We start from the raw sequence: 19,127 nt of genomic DNA, 5'->3' as shown, positions 1-19,127 counted from the left end.
GCTTTTTTTTTAATTTTTTTTTACGTTTATTTATTTTTGAGACAGAGAGACAGAGCATGAACAGGGGAGGGGCAGAGAGAGAGGGAGACACAGAATCTGAAACAGGCTCCAGGCTCTGAGCTGTCAGCACAGAGCCCGACGCGGGGCTCGAACTTACGGAGCGTGAGATCAAGGAGTGCTTTTAAGTAGATCTCAAAAGTTTCTGTAATAGATTGTCTTGAAATATTAGGGACTACAACTGTTTGCACTTAGAATTGGTGCTCAGGAAATCCTGAAGATGTCATTAAGCACCAAAAAGAGATTTAAATTTCATTCTCAAAAGACTTGTCTTCAGACCTTATGTTATTTTTAAGTAACAGGTGTTTTATGACTATTATGCATACTTAAGCAGAGAGGCATAAACCTGTACCTCACTCTAAAAGAAAACAATGGAAATTATTGCTTATTTCGACATTGGAGTCCCTACTAAGTGCCTTTTCAAGTTTCGAGAGGGTTTTTCCAAAGTAGTTTTACAGCAATACAGGTCTGTCTGTTTGAAGACCCTTTTATAACTTATTTATCTATTTATGTTTATTTTTAAGTTCTTTAACATTTATGTAGTTATGTACTTTTGAAATTTTTTTACTACCTCTCACAACCCTATGGCTATGGAAAGACCTGGCTAGGTAAGTATCATCTACAGGTAGGTAAAACCAGGTAATAAATACAATACAGTTAAAAAGAATATTCATTTATCATAAGGGATATATTTCTATATATAATCTCTATGAATTTCTGCTTTAAACTATAGAGTTTAAAATTTATAACTGCTAAAACTGTGTTTATAAATTGTGAGTAATATGTTATTTGCAAATACTTGAATTTATTCTTGTTTAAATATATTGTTTGCATCTAGCTCTTAATAATTTTTTATTTACTCATAGCTTATGGTTTATTATAAGAATTTAAAGAAATTTATTATACTTTCAGGAGTAATTCATAACTTAGGGAACCTGGGTGGCTCAGTTAAGCATCCAACTCTTGATTTCAGCTCAGGTCATGATCTCACAGTTTGTGGGTTCCAGCCCCACATCAGGCTCTGTGCTGACAGCATGGAGCCTGCTTCAGATTCTCTCTCTCCCTCTCTCTCTCTGCCCCCTCCCTGCTCATGCACATGTGCGCACTCTCTCTCTCTCAAAAGAAATTTAAAAAAAAAAAGAAATTCATAAATAATTATTTTAGAATTTAATATGAGCACACACCCTGGTACTGTGTATTAGCAACTTAAAAATAGATAAACAGAAGAGTAACTTGTACAAGTATTAAAAGTAGCCCTTTTTCTGAAAAGGCCTACCAGACCAAAAACAATAAAATATCCAGTAAAACAGAAGCTCTCTGGGGCGCCTGGGTGGCTCAGTCGGTTAAGTATCAGACTTTAGCTCAGGTCATGATCTCTTGGCTTGTGGGTTCAAGCCCCGCATCAGATCCTGTGCTGACAGCTCAGAACCTGGAGCCTGTTTCAGATTCTGTGTCTCCACCTCTCTCTGCCTCTGGTCCACTTGCGCGCTCTGTCTCAAAAATAAACAAGCATTTAAAAAAAATTAAAAAACAAAACAAAACAAAAACAGAAGCTCTCTTAGAGCAGGGATTGTTGTCTGTATTGTTCACTGCTATCTCCCCAGCCTGTCAGAATAGCTCAGGCACGGTAGGTACCTCATAATTGTTGCTCAATGAACAGATTCTATTTTTCAGTTCTGCTTGTTTTCCTGTTTTAAAGATCTCACTAATCCTTAAGAGGTTGTAGGGAAACTGAAGGAATGTTTGCCCTGACTCCTGGTTGCAGTTTGATCATGTGCTTATTGATAAAATGATGGAGTAGATGTTAAATTACTCAGATCTAGAGCTAGTCAGCATTTCAGTGAGACAAGAGGAAAACTAAGCAAGATAAGTAAAACTAATAGGAAAGGAAGAACAGATTTACTTTTTCTTTTTTTAAAGTTTTGCCAGTAACACTTTGTTTCAAGATTTGGCTTTATGTTTTATGCTTCTTACCCATTCAGTTGCATACTTTATATGTGCAAAAAAGAAGTGTGCATGTTTTATAAAGTAGATCATTGAAATAAAATACTAACTAAACTTTTAAGTATGTTAGAGTCACCTGGAAGGCTTGTTAAAACACAGATTGTTGGGCCCATCCCCAGAATAAATGATTTTAGTTGCTCTGGAATGGGGTCTAAGAATTTGCATTTTTAACAAATTTCCAGGTAATGTTGCTGCTGCTGGTCTGGAGAGCACACCATAAAAACCCTAATTTAAATCAATGATTCATAATTCTCTTTTTGCTATCCCTTCCAAGAAAGAAAAATTACACTGCCATTTTTCTTCACTAACAACAACAACAACAAAATCTGTACTCCAGTCTATAAAATAGCCTGCATCATTCACTTGATTTTTTTAGGAGATAACCAATAAAAGGTTACATTTGAGCTCCTTCTCAAATGAAGCACTAATGAGTCAGTGTAACAAAATGTGTGAATTACGATTTCTAACAGGAAAAGTTTTAAGTGATACCAATCATCAAATAAAATGAGTGGCTTTATGTGTGAAGTCCAAAGGTCAAGTCATTCCTATTTGTCAAAGAAGTAGTAATTTCTAAATGGTAATTCAGAAGAAATGCTGTATTGTTGTTGTTCTTTATTCAGTACCAGGAGGCTTTTCTGGTGTAGTGTTGTAGCAGTTAAACAAGCTTTTCCAATTTATGGATGATCACAAATAATATAACTACACTATTATCCAACAAATTACTATTTTGAATTTACCTTGAAATTTGTGAATGTTATTTTTTTGGAATAGTTAACTGAGTACATGTTATGATAGAATTTTGAAAGCTCAAGGGTATACCACATAGCATCTGGTCCAGACCTGTTCATTTACAGCCATCCAATCTGAGTGTTTTATGGTACATTTCAGCCTTGGAGGCCCAAACAGGACTGGTAACTAAACATGTTAATTCCTAGTTTGGTATTCTTTCCATTACCCTAGTTACTTTACCAGAAGATATTTGGAATTTAGTATTTTCAAATATTTGTTTGATAAAGTGTTTAAGGTTCACATATACTAACATTATATAGCAGGATAGGAACAGATAGTTTGTCTGGCACAGAGACAATAAACTTTGTGCAATTATTTACTTTTTTTAATCTCTGTTTTCTTAATTTATTATTATCCAGATAAGATCAGTTAAAAATAATAGGACCTTGGTTTCTTTTTTTATAAACCTCTGTGGGGTATCTTACATAGTACTTACGAAAATAATCATAAGAGACCATATATCTTCCTACCACATGATGCTTGAAATGGGCTGTATGCTTTTTATTCCTCTCATGAAATAAAATACAGTCCCAGTGTCACTTAGTAAAGTAGTCATTGGAATATTCAGTAATGTATTTCTGTGCGATTTAGAATTTTTTGTTAAATTTGGTTTTCTACTAGCATTTTTTAATCTGTTCTTTTTTTCTATTTTAGTAATAAAGACCAAATATTCTGTAATTGACATCATTGAGGAGTGAGACTTTCTTAAATCTTATTTTACTTGTTAAATGGTTGCTGGGGGCAGTGGGTGGGCATAGCCATGGCAGGAAAGGGGGGCCCACCCAGAGGCTGATGCTCAAGGGCATGGCGGTTGGCAAGACATACCTACTCATGAGCTGTGCCACCGACGCCTTCCTGGAGGAGTTGTGCCCACCATCTGCAGTGCAGTCAGCTACAGGGCGGAGGGCAAGCACCCCATCCTGAGACTCTGTGATACAGCAGAACAGGAAGATAGTCATCAGACAGGAACACTATGGTCATCTGAGGCCTGTATCTTATGCAGTGCCTGATGTCTTCCTTATATGCCCCTCTGTGACCTTATTTCGAAATGTGAAAGAGGAGTGGGCATCAGAACTTAGGGAACACACACTAAATGTGCCTCGTTTAGTAGGAACTCAGACTGATCTTCAAGGTGAGTCCCAAAACTTTAACAAAACTGAATAATATGAAAGAAAATCTTGTTTATATATAGAACAAGGACAGAAACTAGCAAGAGACAGGGGCCACCATGTGGAAAGTTCAACTTTAACCCAGAAGGGATTGAAGACAGTGTTTGATGAGGCTGGTGTAGCCATTATAATTCCAGAGAAAAACACTGTGCGAAAAAAAAAAAAAAAAAAAGGATCAGGATATATAAACTGCTGTTTGATTACATGAGAAGTTTCTTCATTGGCCAAGGAAACAGTTTCTTTCTCTCAGAAAGCATTTGAAATACTACAGCTGTACCCAGACTTCTTATAACTTCTTGTAAAAAAAAAAAAAAAAAAAAAAAAAAAAAAGCATTTACAGCTTGAGAGAAGAGGGTGGGGGAACCCTGTTGCCAATTCTACAAAATTAAGAATGTTTCCTCAATGTCCAAGAAGCAGAAAACAGCATTTGAAACACAAACTATTATAAATATTTCAGCTGGAAGGCACAGTCTCTCAGGGGTTTGCTAGTTTAAAAAGCTACAGACCCATCATGTTGTAACTACATAAAACCCAGTACATTTACACGTAAATGGAACTGCCTGGCTGAGACATACTCATTTCTGCACAGTCCTTATGGAGTCTGCAGAAAGAAGTATCTTCTCCCTTTGCTCCAGTTAATTGTTCTTGCATGTAAGTTGCTGTACCAGTATACCCAGAGTGATAAATCCAAGGCCAGCCACGTAGCCAGGGCTCACTTTAAGCATCTCCTGTATACGTGAGGAGAAAATATGTAAAATCAAAAAAGAACAATGTTTTATCATTTGAAACACAAGTGTAACCTGAATATATCTATATTAAAGCTTAATGCACTTTCTTAAAGAATGCCAAATGTGTAATAAAGTCATAAGTGCATTTACCTTGAGCACTAAAACTGTACACATTTTAGTTGATGTGCCTTAAATTGTAACAAGGCTTCTGGCAAAAAAAATAATAAACCTGAGATGTTACTTTTCGTTTCACTTTATGTTAATTGGTCATAATCCTGCCAATAACCATAAGGAGGACTTTTAATACGTCTTTGGCTGAGGGGCGCCTGGGTGGCTCATTTGGTTAAGCATCTGACTTTGGTTCAGGCCATGATCTCATGGTTTGTAAGTTCAAGCCCTGCATTGGACTCTGCACTGACAGTACGGAGCCTGTTTGGGATTCTCTTTCTCTCCTTCTCTCTACCTTTCCCCAACTCGCTCTCACTCTCTCTCTCAAAATAAATAAATGAACTTTTTAAAATAAGTCTTTGGCTGAGTACTAATGTGTCTGTGCTTGGGGTAAAACTCCATAAGGAAAGGACCATCAGAAATTAGCTACACAACAGAATGGGAACAATTCGCATTCCTGACAGCCATAATGGCAAAACCTCCTGAAGTGTGGGGCATCGAGGAAAATTAGCAGGAAGCAGTGGGGGTTATTGAGCCCTAGACTAAAATCCTCATGAATCTGTTCTAACAAAACTTAAAATCAAACCTGAAAAGGGTCAAACTAATCTCAATGACTACACACCAGTAAAAGATCCAATTCTCTTTAAGGGAATACAAGAAAATCCAGCATTCACCAAAGTAAAATTCACATGTATTAGTTCCCTAGGGCTGTAGTAACAAATTACCACAAACACAGTGTGGCTTAAAACAACGAAAGTTTATTCTTTTACTATTTCTAGAGGCCAGGAGTCTGAAATCAAGTTAAGCAAGGAGAAAGCGGAGGGAATGTGGTAGGATTCAGGTCCACGTTGTCTGCAGCCTGGCACAAAGAAGTTCCCGATGATTGTAGACCCAGCTGAAGCGGTCCTAAAGGAGAAAGTACTCAAGTTTATGAGTTTATTCAGCATAACTTTGCTTGTGGAATGACTTGGGACCATTATTAATATTGATTTTTAGATTATATTATAATTGAAGTTGCAAGAAACATCTGCTGCTCAGCAATACTGGTTAATGTTCCCTCCGTACACTGGTTTTGAGAGCCACTGAGAACTCTTCAGAGACAACTACAATAAAAATTTCTCAGAAGATAATACAAAGAGGAATTCACCTCAGTGTCTTACAACAGCCTGGCATACCCTGCTTACCAAGAAATAGTCTCTGACGAGCACTGCTTTGAAGACTAAAAAAGGAATGTCAGGAAAAAAAATAAATAAAAGCTTACCCTGGCACTCCCATCATGACTGCACCCAAGTAGTTTGGCCAGTTTGAAAAGAAGGAACTCTGTTTCAAGTATGTGAATTACGGACAAAATGTGATCGAGTGAATTTTGTTTAAAAAAAAAATCTCATTTCCCAGACCTGCCATTACCAACATGGGCACATGAACGAATTTTTTTTTTTTTAATAATTTTTTGAAGTTTATTTATTTATTTTGAGAGAGAGAGTGAGAGTGAGAGTGGTGGAGGGGCAGAAAGAGAAGGAAGGAGAGAAAAAGGAAATGAGAGAGAATCCCGAGCAGGCTAGCTGCTGTCAGTGCAGAGCCAGATGTGGGGCTCGATCTCAGGAACCGTGAGATCATGACCTGAGCCGAAACAAGAGTCGAACACTTAACCGACTGAGCCACCCAGGCGCCCCGTGAACGAATTTTTTAAACTTCTTTTGCAGAAATATTTCATAACTGCTCTGTCAGCTCAAAGATACTGCTGAGGGTGTTGTGTCGTTCCTGCATGCTCCAGCACTGTGTGCAAAGCAGTGGTGCCTTATAGAAGACACTCGTCACAAGAATGGTCGAGAAAATTTCCTGTGACAAGACCTACCAAAATAAAGAGGAAAGTAGACACGGTGTTAAGTTAAAAGAAACCTCCTGATGGGATTGCGTCTCTCAACTTTTTTATGGAGCTTTACGCTACCCTAAAATAGCGAGATAATAACAAAATGTAATTGGAGATGGGGGAGACAATTGACGCAGAATCCACTGCAAATTTTAAAAAGCAGAGAAGTTTATTGTGTATACGAAGATGCTCAGAAGAGAGTAAGTGATCCTCAGATGAGAAGATGACATACTGGATAAAAACACACACTGTAGCGTAAGCAGACTATATAGATTAGATAGCAGAATATAAGCCATGTGGCTTTAGTCCTGTACCTTCAGTACGATGAAGGAATGGCCGTAACTCCACTGCCAGGTTGTGGACTGTTGGCATGTGCAGCACACGGATTCCTCACTGTACAGCAGTTTTTCGCTTAAATGTCAGTAATGGTATGATGGTGACATGCTCCAAAGACGGTTTCTTTGCTTTGAGGGATGTAGCCTCCCTAATGATGTTGGTGATGGAGTTTGGTGATGAGGCCATCGTTTCTACACCAGGAGATATAATAATAGTGTTGAACACCGTACTGTAAGCTGGTAAGGCTCTAAAATGGGTAGAATTAAGTTGTCCATTTGCGGTGCCATGGCAGGTAGTAGTGAGTGATTCATCTGAATCAGGTTGTAGAACTGGGTCAATCTGCCAGGACTGCTGTAACAAAGTACCAGTAAACTAAGGGCTTAAAAATTTTTTGCTCACAGTTCTAGAAATTGGAAGTCCAGAATCAAGTAGCCAGCTGGGTTGGTTTCTCCTGAGACCTCCCTCCTTGACTTGCAGACAGCTGCTTTCTCACTGTGTCCTCATATGTCCTTTTTCTCTGTGCATGCATGTTCCTGCTGTTTCTTCCTCTTTTTTATAAGGACAGCAGTCCTGTTGGATTAGGGCCCCACCCATATGACTTTATTTAACCTAAATTACCTCCATAAGGCCTTATCTCCAAATACAGTCACATGGTAGTTAGGGCTCCAACCTATGAATTTGGGGGGCATACAGTTCAGTCCATAACAGGGTCAAAGAGGGTGGAACATAACTTACAAAGACTGGAGGGCCGTGTAACACTAGTGTTCTATAGGGGCACCTGAGTGGCTCAGCCAGTTGGGCATCAGACTCTTAATTTAGGCTCAGGTCATGATTTCACAGTCATGGGATCAAGCCCCACATTGGACTCTGCACGGACAGCCAGAACCTGCGTGGAATTCTCTCTTTCTCACCCTCTCCCTCTCTGTCTCTCTCTCTCTCTCTCTCTCAAGATAAATAAACATTAAAAAAAAAAAGTGCAATATTTGTGTAAGGAGGATAATCAGTGGATACTTTAACAGGCAAGTTGAAATGTAGGATCTTAGAGGTCTTTTGGACCCCTGTACCTCTAAAGAGACTCTTATCAAATACCATAGTGGAGAATTCAGGAAAGGTTTTCTGGCTCTAGGTTGATGGATTCCAGATTGTCAGTAATCCACCCAAGGACCCATGCCTGATACGGGACTTTATAAATGATTCTCTTGGCTGAGCCAAATCGCTCCTGCCCTTCTTCCGAGCAGCCAGCTCTGGCTCCTGATAAATAAGCACACACCAACCTCATCCTTCCATAAGATTCACCCACGTTGTGCCGTGTCGGTGCACCAGTGCCAGGGTGAGGAGCCCACTGTTTTCTGCGGCTGGAAATCAGGTGTCGTGAAAGAGCTGGCCTGCAGGCGGCCCAGGTCTTGATTCTCTCTGCAGAGCCAGCCACTTACATGGTGCCACCCAGAACTGCGTCTGCTCTTTCCTGAGGTTTGGGGAACTCCGTCCCTCGTCCCTTCTTCTCTCTGCTGCTTCCTCGTGTGTTTGATTCCAGACAAAGACGTCCTATAAATGTATTTAGTTTTGGAGGAAAAAAAAAAAAAGTAACCCCTTATAGTTTACTTTAGACAAGCTACTAAAGTTCTCGGTACATAAAATCCCTCAGTTATAAAACTGAAATGAGAATTCATACCATCACAGGATTGTCTAAGAACGTACATAAGCAGCTAGAATTGTACCTAGACCGTGGCAGGCATTCAGAACATTTTTATTAGCTTTCTTCTTCTGTGACAGTGCCAGGTAGAAGAATAAAGGAGAAAAGGTTTGGAGAAGACAGAAGGAAGGAAGAGTTAAAAGTTCCACTTTTACAGGACGCCTGGGTGGCTCAGTCGGTTAAGCGTCTGGCCTCGGCTCAGGTCATGATCTCACGGTCTGTGAGTTCAAGCCCTGCATGGGGCTCTGTGCTGACAGCTCGGAGCCTAGAGCTTGCTTTGGATTCTGTGTCTCCCTCTCTGTCTGCCCCTCCCCTGCTCTCTTTCTCTCTCTCTCTCTCAAAAATAAATAAACATTAAAAAAAATTTTTTTAAGTTCCACTTTTACATAAATAGTTTGGCATCAGTACACTAAAAGTTATAAAAGATTTGTAAACTTGAAACCACATCCTGTGTAGCATATTATTTATTACAGACTGTGCTAAGCAGTACAATAGGAATGGCATTTGTACCATTTGAATTAAATTATTTTTACTGCCCTTATACCATATAGTGACAGCAGGTAAGTCCACATTTATCCATTAAAATATCCTGGTTAATGTGTTAATAAATATTGTAAACTAAAAGGCACCACAAAGAGATTTGTAAACTGTTACGGAATCTCCTGCTTAAAACCCTTCTCTCTTCCCATGGCCTCTATTATGAGCATGAGCTCCTACAATGTGCATGATCTAGCCCCTACTTGTCCGTGTACCCTCTTTCCCCCACCTGGCTAGTTAGGCTCTTGCCGCTAATTCAGGCTCCCACCATATTGAATATTTTGGGTTTCTCTTCCCTGGACTCACACAAGCAATACAGTCTGCCCAAGACATGCTTTCTGTCTCTTCACCTGGTTAATTCCTGATTATCCTTTATTCTCCTGGAGAGCCAAAATGAGGTAGCCCTTCTAGAAAGGGTCCTATTTATTATTGTATATTTAGCCCCTAGCCTAGTAGCAGGTGCATTAGGATTTCAGTAAACACTTGTTAAGTGAATGAATCAGTATGTAACCTAAATGCACAAAGGATTGTAATGATAATTTTCCATTACTTATATAGTTGTATAACCTGTTAATTTTCAGATGCCATTTAAGTAGGAAAAGGAGTAGTTTCTTCTTTAGTGTACATATTATGTTCTGTGTTACACAATGCATGACATATAACATGGATTGAGATCTGCCTCATCCCTATAACTGCTCTAAGGGATTTGTTAAGTTTCTGTGCAAGTCATTCATTTTTATTGGGTTTTTTAAAAATAAAAAGATCGAATACAGTGACTACCGTACAGTATAGGAAAGAGTATTCTTGTAGAAAGACTTTTCTTCTTAAATTTGTATCTGGTGAAAATAACTTTATTAAGAGTATTTTTAAAGTAATCAAAAGACTTAGGTTGATATAAAATACCAAAAAAGCATGTGTTCACGGGAAAATATATTTTTAAAAGAGACATTAACAGTGATCAAGTGATCACAATGAAGTTATGTAATCAGGCTGTTTCATTACGTTTTGTTGTTTGTAAAATTGTTGACGTTCTGAGGAATTTTTTTTCAGTTACATCTGCTTAGCACAGAGCATGGGATCCAAAGGGAGTATAAGACAATTCTAAGAGAGTGAATGGTGTGTGAGCCTTCTTTTTATTTGCTTCACAAGTAATTCACTTAAAAAAAAATTAACATCTGCTATTTTGAAGCTAATCTTAGTGTATTGAATGCTCTTAACCATTTCTCAATCCCGCAGTCTTTTATCTTGCTTCTCCTGCTGTGTTCCCACCACCCCTGATCCCATTAGCAAACCTTGAGACAGCCTCAGACTTACCAAAGTACTGCTTTGGTTTCAGCTGCTCTTCTGCAAGAGGAAGTGAATGTTGGGGGTTTTCTCTGTGGTACAGTTGTGATAAAGCTGTGGTGGTCTTATCTCTCTCGTAGGTAGTGGCTCTTTATGACTACACAGCAAATCGATCAGATGAACTAAGCATCCATCGCGGAGACATTATCCGAGTGTTTTTCAAAGATAATGAGGACTGGTGGTATGGCAGCAGAGGAAAGGGACAGGAGGGTTATTTCCCAGCTAATCATGTGGCTAGTGAAAGTAAGTTTTATGCTCCCTTCCTGGCTTACTAATATGGTATAACTGATAGTCCAAGATTTTATCATCTGCTACCCTTTACTCTCTCTGTAACTTTTGCATACGTTTACCAATGGGTATTGCTTTTCATTCTCTTGATGCAAAAAATAAAAATAAAAAGGTGGCACTGATGCACTAGAAAGCTACTACATTCCGAGATTGGAATATTTCCTTCATGGACTTAGCCCAGGGGACCTGCCTCTCTAGCTACCAACATTCTTCAGCCCTACGTGCCGGCCACCTGCTTCATACACTCGTGTCGGCTCATCTCTTGCCGCAGCGACTTCTCAGTTGACAGGCCCTGTGAGAACCAGTCTCTTTTTCACTCTGTATACCTCAGTCCTGGCTGGTACCTGCTAGAACAGAACCACATCAGGTTGTTTCATTCTCGGGTGAATTAAATCCCCATTTGTGAGAGGCAAAGGAAATGAGCTGGAGAAGAAGTTCTAAATAGGAGTTTGTGAGAGCTGTAGATGTCCTAGCAGGCATTGGAGAGGTACAAATAGAACTAATAGAGAGAGCCTGAAGATAAAACAGTTTAAAGACTGAAGAAAGGAGAGAAGTGGGAGCAGTGCTTCTTGAGAAGAATGCTTCTTATCAGCAGTTCACTGGATGGGTTGGTGCAAAAGCACAATACTCAGGGGTCAGGAAAACTGACTTTCAATCCTTGCTTGACAGCTAATATCAATATGCCTCAGTTTCCTCCTATAAAATGAGGAAGTTCAGCTCCGTCACCTGTAAGCTTCCTTCCAGAAACACTAAAATTGTATAGTTCTGGTTTAAAATGTAGTACAGGCAGCCTTGAGAGCACACTTTTTTGAATCATTACTGTTAAGTCCTTTGTTTCTGCAAAAAAGAAAATATTATAAGTAACAGTTTGACTTTCAGGCTAGTCTGCAAAACCCCATTTAACCCAAACTGGCTGAACAAAATACTATTGATTCCTAATGTAAGTTCTGAATTTTGAGAGCAAAAGAGACGAAGGAAAAGAGGAAGAATCGTTTCTTCCATGAGAACTGGGTGCTAGGCTAGGCGCAGATGAATTTACTTCTCTTTCACCCCCTCTCATTACCGTGTCTGCACCCTGGTACTTCCCAGGGCCCCCTTCCCCAGTCTCCAGAGCTCCTGGTCTCTGCAGCTCTTTCCCTCAGCTAATCTGCTGCTTTCAGCAAAGTCCTCCCCTCAAAAGTGCGAAGTGTCTCAAAAATTACCCACTTCTCTCCCTCATAACAAATTCTTAATTTCCTCCATGCCACTGTTGTAATTCTTCTCTGAGCAATAAATGATTGATAGGTCTTAAAACTGCTTTTAATATTCAAAAGAGGATGCACAGTGGAGAAAAATTAAGAGTGTGGAAAGAAGAAATTTTGGGACAGGTTAATTCCCAGTCACTTTCATAAGCTCAGTACTTGTAACTTGCAGATCAGTTCAGATGTCCCAGTGATGGCTTTCCCTCTAGATCAACAGCCCCAGTTTGGCAGGAGTAACTCCCATTTTCAAGTCAAGAGAGCTGCCGGCCCAATGACAGTCACTCTGCAGTATGTCTGTAATTTTAACGAGGTATTATAATCCACTGTTTCTTCTAGACAAAGTGGAAACATTCAAACTATTTTTTTTTTTACTTGACAGTATAAAAAGATGATGTATTTATTTCCATGCAGGATGGTATTAAATGTTTTAACTTTAGAGTAGTTATTTTGTTTAGAACAGTTAGTTTGTAGAAATAACCTCTTAGGCTTATGAATCTTGAGAGGCTATAGGTATGTGATCTACAGTGGGTTAAAAATCCATGAAAATTGGTTTCTGTTCCATAATAACCAAAGTGAGACTTCTGAAGCATACTGCAGTGGTGGTTGATGGCTGCATGCAGAAATTAATTCCATGTTCCAAGGAGTGACCATCCTTCGACTGCCATAATTCCTTATTGTATCCCAGGGTAATTGGTATTTGCTTTTGGCCTCAGTCACTGCTTCTTGAAAAAGCCTTTTATCCAGAACACACAAAAAATTCTCAGAAAACCCGAGAATATAATGATTGAATTCTCCATCAGGGGTTATCTTCTTTTCCCCTTTATCCTACTTTATACCTGAATTTAACAAAAACGCACCTGCTCAGTTTTAACACTAGAGAATAAAGACCATCAGCGGCATATCCCACTCTAAAAATAGTAGGAGAAATTGTCCTTTATCTTCATCTGAAGCCCAATATGCAAAGCAAATGCTCTAAGGGAGTGTGTATATGTGAACAGACTCTGTACCAACCGTTCAGTTGAAAGCCATGTCCTCTAGGAGAACACAATAGAAGTACCCCATTATTATAAAGAACTTACTCCTTTTGTATCTTAAGCCACTGGAAAGAAAAACATGAACAGCTTCACTTAATGACATCTAACATCCTTTCCAATGAGAGATAAAGAAGCCTAATAATAAAATCAACCCATACACAAAGCCAATTAATATATCTTATAATTTAAGGATTTCAATCAGGTATATTTTACCAACGTCTCTCAATTCAGAGTTGCCCCGGATTTTCATTTAACTGAAACATGTTTTCTGTTTAGTCCTTTAAAATTCCCACATTGATCCTGAGAAACTTAACAGAAGACCGTGAGGGGAGGGGAAGGAAAAAAAAGAGAGAGGGAGGGAGCTAAACCATAAGAGACTCTTAAAAACTGAGAACAAACTGAAGGTTGATGGGGGATAGGAGAGAGGGGAGGGTGGGTGATAGGTATTGAAGAGGGCACCTGTTGGGATGAGCACTGGGTATTGTATAGAAAACAACTTGACAATAAATTTCATAATAAATTAAATAAATAAATAAATAAATAAATAAAAATAATAAATAATAAAATTCCCACATAAGCTTTTCAGAGTCAACACTGTATGTAAATAGATTATATAAATTATAATCTTAGACTATCAGAACCTTAGACTCAGACTGTGAACAGATTCAATATTGTATATAGCCCTAGCCCCATGCTCATTTATTTCATACCGTCTTCCCAAATTATTCTTTCTCCTTACCTCTGCCTGCAAAATCCTACCTATTCTTCAGAGTCTGACATACCTACCACTTCTTGCGTTGAGCATTTGCCATCCACATCAGAACTTGTCTTTATTGTCTCTCTTTTGAATAATGATATATTCTGTTTTATGTTACAATGGTGAACACATCTGTCCCTGACCAGATTGTAGGCTCCTTGAGAGCAAAGGCTGTCTTTTGATCCTCTTCCAACTCCTCTACCAGTACCTAGCGGGTAACCTTGCCTGTAGCAGGTTCCTGGTAAATGTGAGTTGAGAGAAAATGAGATAAGCATCTGCATGACCACATAAGAAGTGAAAATGACACCTTCTATGTTTTTCAAATCCTGCTGATCAAAACTTTCCAATCATTGATAACTACTGTGTGCAACTATGAATTGACTATAATATTAAGTGCCAGGTAGCTTATTGTTACACCAAGGAAGTGACTATCAATACCTTTAGTTTCATATCTGCCCCCCCCCTCACTGTTTCCCCCACCCCTGGCGTCAGTGCTCCTCAATTTGTGACGTGAATTCCTCATTCAATTCCAGCACTGTATCAAGAGCTGCCTCCAGAGATAAAGGAGCGATCCCCTCCTTTAACCACAAAGGAGAAAACCAAACTGGAAAAACCTTCTTCAGCTCTTCAAAAGGTAAATGTTTTCAAGAATATGGATTGCATATGAACTGTAATTTTTGCTCTCTGGATAAAATACAGCTTTATTTTTCATGCTTATATACTTCATTGCTTTCATTATGGTTTCTTTTAATATTGGCACCTATGTTATGAAATATATAAGGCAAATATTATTATCATTATTATCATAATATTAGTAGCCATAATAGCCATTTTCCAGATAAGGAAACTGAGGAGGCTCAGAGGGATGAAAATAGACCCCAGGTCACAGCCCAGGTGGTGGGGCAAGGACCCCAAGTGGAACCTGTGACTTTAAGTGTGATGCTGTTTCTGTGTTGATGCTGTGCTGACCCTGTCACCCACCTGCCTGAGGGTACACAGTTAGGCTAGAGGTCTTAGAGCCCACAGAATAAACATGTTCTATTTTCCTGGAGCACTCCTTTGACTTGCTAGGAATTCAGAATGTTTTAAGCTAAAAAGAAAATGGATAGGGGCGCCTGGGTGGCTCAGTTGGTTGAGTGACCGACTTCGGCTCAGGTCATGATCTCACGGTTTGTGAGTTCGAGCCCCGCGTTGGGCTCTGTGCTGACAGCTCAGAGCCTGGAACCCGCTTCGGATTCTGTGTCTCCCTCTCTCTCTGTCCCTCCCCTGTTCATGCTCTGTCTCTGTCTCAGAAACTAATAAATATTAAAAAAAAATTAAAAAATTTTAAAAAAGGAAGAAAAAAAGAAAATGGATATATTAGAGAAATGTCATGTTTTTTAGCCTGTGCCATCTGATCCCCCGGGGATATCAGTCTGTTCTTTTGATGTTAGTATTACTTCGATAGAAAAGTTTAATAAGCAGTGTACCATCATATATATTACTTATTAAACCTAAAACTTTATTTCTTGACTCCTTAAACTGACATGTATATTTTTTGTACAAATACCATGTCATGATAGGGTTGTTGTTGTTTTTTCCTGATAGAGTTTTTTGACAGTTGAACCTGTCCATGTGTCATTTAGTCATTCAGCCTGTGTTTATTGAGTGCTTATTTCCATTCTGGGCATTCTTTTCGTCCTCATGGAAACAGGATTGAGTAGGCAAAGCATATGCCCGTCAGGAGCCTGCAGGCTGGTGGGTGAGACACCAGCGGACTAGGGCAATTCCAGCGGACAATGGTGGGAACTATCATGAAGCTATGTGCACAGTGCCTTGGGAACACACAGGAAGAAACCCTCTGAATGTGCCCTGGGAGTCCAGGAAGAGTTCTCAGACAGGATCATTCTTGAGCTGAGGCTTATACGATGAAAAAGTATATGCTAGTTAGATGATCTTAGAAAAAAACATCTAGCAGAGGGAACAACTTGAGAAAACTGTGGTACGGTATGGTTATGTTTGAGGAACATGGGGTCTGATGGGGAGAAGGAGAGGAGAAATGCAAGAGCCAGGCCACGGAGAGCTTAGTGTGCCTGCTAAGATGCTTACATTGTAAATGCATCAGACAGAGGGGATCCCCTTAGAGGAGGTAATCCAGGGAGTGACATGGACAGATTTGTCTGTTAAAAATACATTCTAGTGGCAACACAGTGGTTGGATCAGAGATACCTAAGACCTGGGTCAGGGAAATTCATTAGGAAACCACTGAAACAAAATATAAAAGCCTGAACTAGTGGGGAAACAAGGGAGGATGGATGTAAGGTATCATTGATAGGATTTTTTGATTGATTGAATATGATTAGGGAAGTTGGAAATCTAGGATTGTGCTAAGGCCCTGGCTTATTATACAACTGATTGGAGGGTAGTACCACGGAAATAATAAAAGAATGAGGAATAGTTGGGGGCGTAGAGACTGACAGTGGTAAAGAGGAGCCTGTGATGAGTTCAGTTTTAGAGATCTTGATTTGTTAGTGGTGTCTGTAGTGCTCCCAGGTGGAAATAGTCCCTAGGAAGTCAGACATGCAGGATTGGAATTTGAGAGAAGGTAGGGGTTCAGATCACGTGGGGAGGAGTTAGTGTATGCATTGTATTCTATCAGAAGAGTTGAAGCTTGTAATGAAGGAGAAAGCCTGGGGGGGGGGGGGGGGATGTTGTAGAGTTTTGAGAGAAAAGCCAGGGACAGAATCCCAAGTGAACACTGGTATTTAAGGGAGAATCTGAGAAAGAGGAGACATTAAGAAAGAATAATCGAGTGGAAGGAAGGAACCAGAAAAAAAGAAGTGCCCTGGAAACCAGGAGAGAAGAAAGGTTCAAGGAGGGTATGGTCAGCAATGTCAGAAACAGCCAGTCAGTTCGGCAGTGGAAGCATTTGGTAATCCGGAAGCCCTGGCACCTGTGCAGAAGTATCAGTGATTGACAACTAGTATGGCCGGGATTGAAGAGTAGAATGGGGCCTCAGCAAGGGAACTCATAGAGGTCATTCCCAGAGCTTCACCTGAAAGGAAAAAAAGATTCCCACTGTGTCTGGAGGGCGACACGCTTCCACAAGTGACTGTGTAAATACTGGAGTGACGTGTCAAACTATATACTAAGGAGACAAAAGCAATGGGCAGGTTTAGGTTGCAAATAGATAAAGAAAGCACACATAGATCTTGGAGGAAGCAGGAGGTTTTTATCAGAAAGACAGGTTGATAGATTAGCCTTGGCTTAGAGCAGTGGTTCTCAACCTAAGGTGATTTGGCCTCCCGGGAGGCATTTGGCAGGCGTTTGGTCTGGAAATATTTTTACAAATACATGCATAGAGGGGGATACTGTTGTCATAGATACTGCTAAACATCTAGAATGTACAGGACAACTCCCCCACCACCAAAGGATCATCTGGCCAAAAATATCAGCAAGGCTGAACTTAGAGCAGTGCCCCTCTGAGACAGGTAAATGTCAGTGAAGATACAAATAAGTTGGTAGGGTGGAAGTCCAGAAATTAAGGTTGGCATTATGTTCTCCACCACAGAAAAGAGGTCCACTTCAAAAGTGAGGGCCAAAGGAGTTAGGAAGAATAGTGACCCTTAGAATGCCTGTAAAGAGAGCAGGCACGAGAGCTCATCTGAGACATCTAGAGAGGTTCCTGAGTGGTGCTGAGAGCTGCTGTTTGTGTCCTCTGAAAATGTAGGTGGCCTAATTCTGTGTAGTTGGATTTTTTCCTTCAGTTGTGTTCAGCATGCGGGCCATAGCAGTGGAGGAGGCATATTTGGTTCGATACGTAACCAGGGCAGTTGTGATAAAGCATGAGAGGATAAGAGACTTGATAGTGTTGTTAAGAGAGTCACCAGAGTGACAGACACACCGTGGGGGATCTGCCAGATTGAAAAGGATGTGGAATCAGGAGAAGACTGGCCCACTTAGGAAGCAGGGTTCCCTGCAAGGTTGCGGTAAGCCATGCCTGCCCACGTGGAGGCAGAGTGTCAGACCCTAAAGGAGGTGACAAGCTGGGGACGCCTGGCTGGCTCATTTGGTGGAGGATGCCACTCTTGACTTGGGTTTATGAGTTTGAGCCCCACATTGGGTATAGAGATTACTTAAAAATAAAGTCTTTAAGGGGCACCTGGATGGCTCAGTCAGTTAAGCATCCAACTTTGGCTCAGGTCATGATCTCGCAGTCCGGGAGTTCGAGCCCCACGTCAGGCTCTGTGCTGACAGCCTGGAGCCTGCTTCGGATACGGTGTCTCCCTCTCTCTCTGCTCCTCCGCAGCGTGCTCGTGCTCGCTCTCTCTCTCTCTCTCTCTCTCAAAAATAAACATTAAAAATATATAGTAATAAAATAAAATAAAATCTTAAAAAAAAAAAAAAAGTTGGAACTATGCCCTGTAAGCCCACGGACTCTTTTGCTTACTTGATATTTCAGATGTCAGGCAACTGAGGTTATAATAAATTCACAGAGCACGTATAAGAGCTGAAGTGAATAGAAGGACACATTGTAAAAATTGAGTTGGTCAAGGAACTGGACCCGGAGTGGTGAATAGGTTGTTCTCTTGGACTTTAAAATTCTATAATGGTTACAAGAGTTGGGATAAAGGGGACACTGGTGACCCAAGAGCTGATGTCCTTGATTCTTACATTAGAACAGATGTCTCACTCTTGGCTTCACATTGAAATCACCTAAGAAATTAAAAAAAAATAAACATCGATACCTGTCCCCACACCCAGAATGTGATTTAATTGCTCTGGAGTGGGATCTCAGCATGGGTAGATTTCAGAAGCTTTCCAGATTATTTCGATGTGCAGCCAACATTGAGAACCATTGTGTTAGAGTAACCACAGGTCTGAGGCAACAACTACAAAGACAAATAGGGAGTGGTGTAGTCAGGTGTCAAGGCATCCAAGGAAGAGTGTTTTGAAGGTATAAGCCTTTGGGGCACATGGCTGCCTCAGTTGGTAAAGCATGAAACTCTTATCCTGTGAGTTCGAGCCCCAAATTGAGTGTAGAGATTACTTTAAAAAAAAAAGTATTGGGGCGCCTGGATGGCTCAGTCGGTTGAGCGACCGACTTCGGCTCAGGTCATGATCTCACAGTCT

The 19,127-nt window shown here is 40.1% G+C and overlaps 1 protein-coding gene and 1 pseudogene across 7 annotated transcripts in view; both read left to right on the top strand.

Moving 5' to 3' along the window:
• AHI1 (Abelson helper integration site 1) overlaps positions 1–19,127 on the top strand; it is a 204,110-nt gene that overhangs the window by 147,465 nt on the left and 37,518 nt on the right. For 6 of the 7 annotated variants that reach the window (XM_042987191.1, XM_042987189.1, XM_042987190.1 and 3 more), the window contains 2 exons: positions 10,776–10,938; positions 14,549–14,649. In XM_042987191.1, the coding sequence (XP_042843125.1) occupies positions 10,776–10,938; positions 14,549–14,649 (264 nt within the window). The remainder of the gene's footprint in view (positions 1–10,775; positions 10,939–14,548; positions 14,650–19,127) is intronic. The other variant, XR_006217876.1, reaches the window with a different exon arrangement.
• Positions 1,579–5,126, top strand: LOC122238745 (annotated as a pseudogene).

Source organism: Panthera tigris, chromosome B2 (assembly GCF_018350195.1).
Source record: "Panthera tigris isolate Pti1 chromosome B2, P.tigris_Pti1_mat1.1, whole genome shotgun sequence".
Taxonomy (NCBI): Eukaryota; Metazoa; Chordata; class Mammalia; order Carnivora; family Felidae; genus Panthera; species Panthera tigris.
Note: the sequence above shows the minus strand (reverse complement) of the source record. Positions and strands in the feature narration are given on the sequence as shown.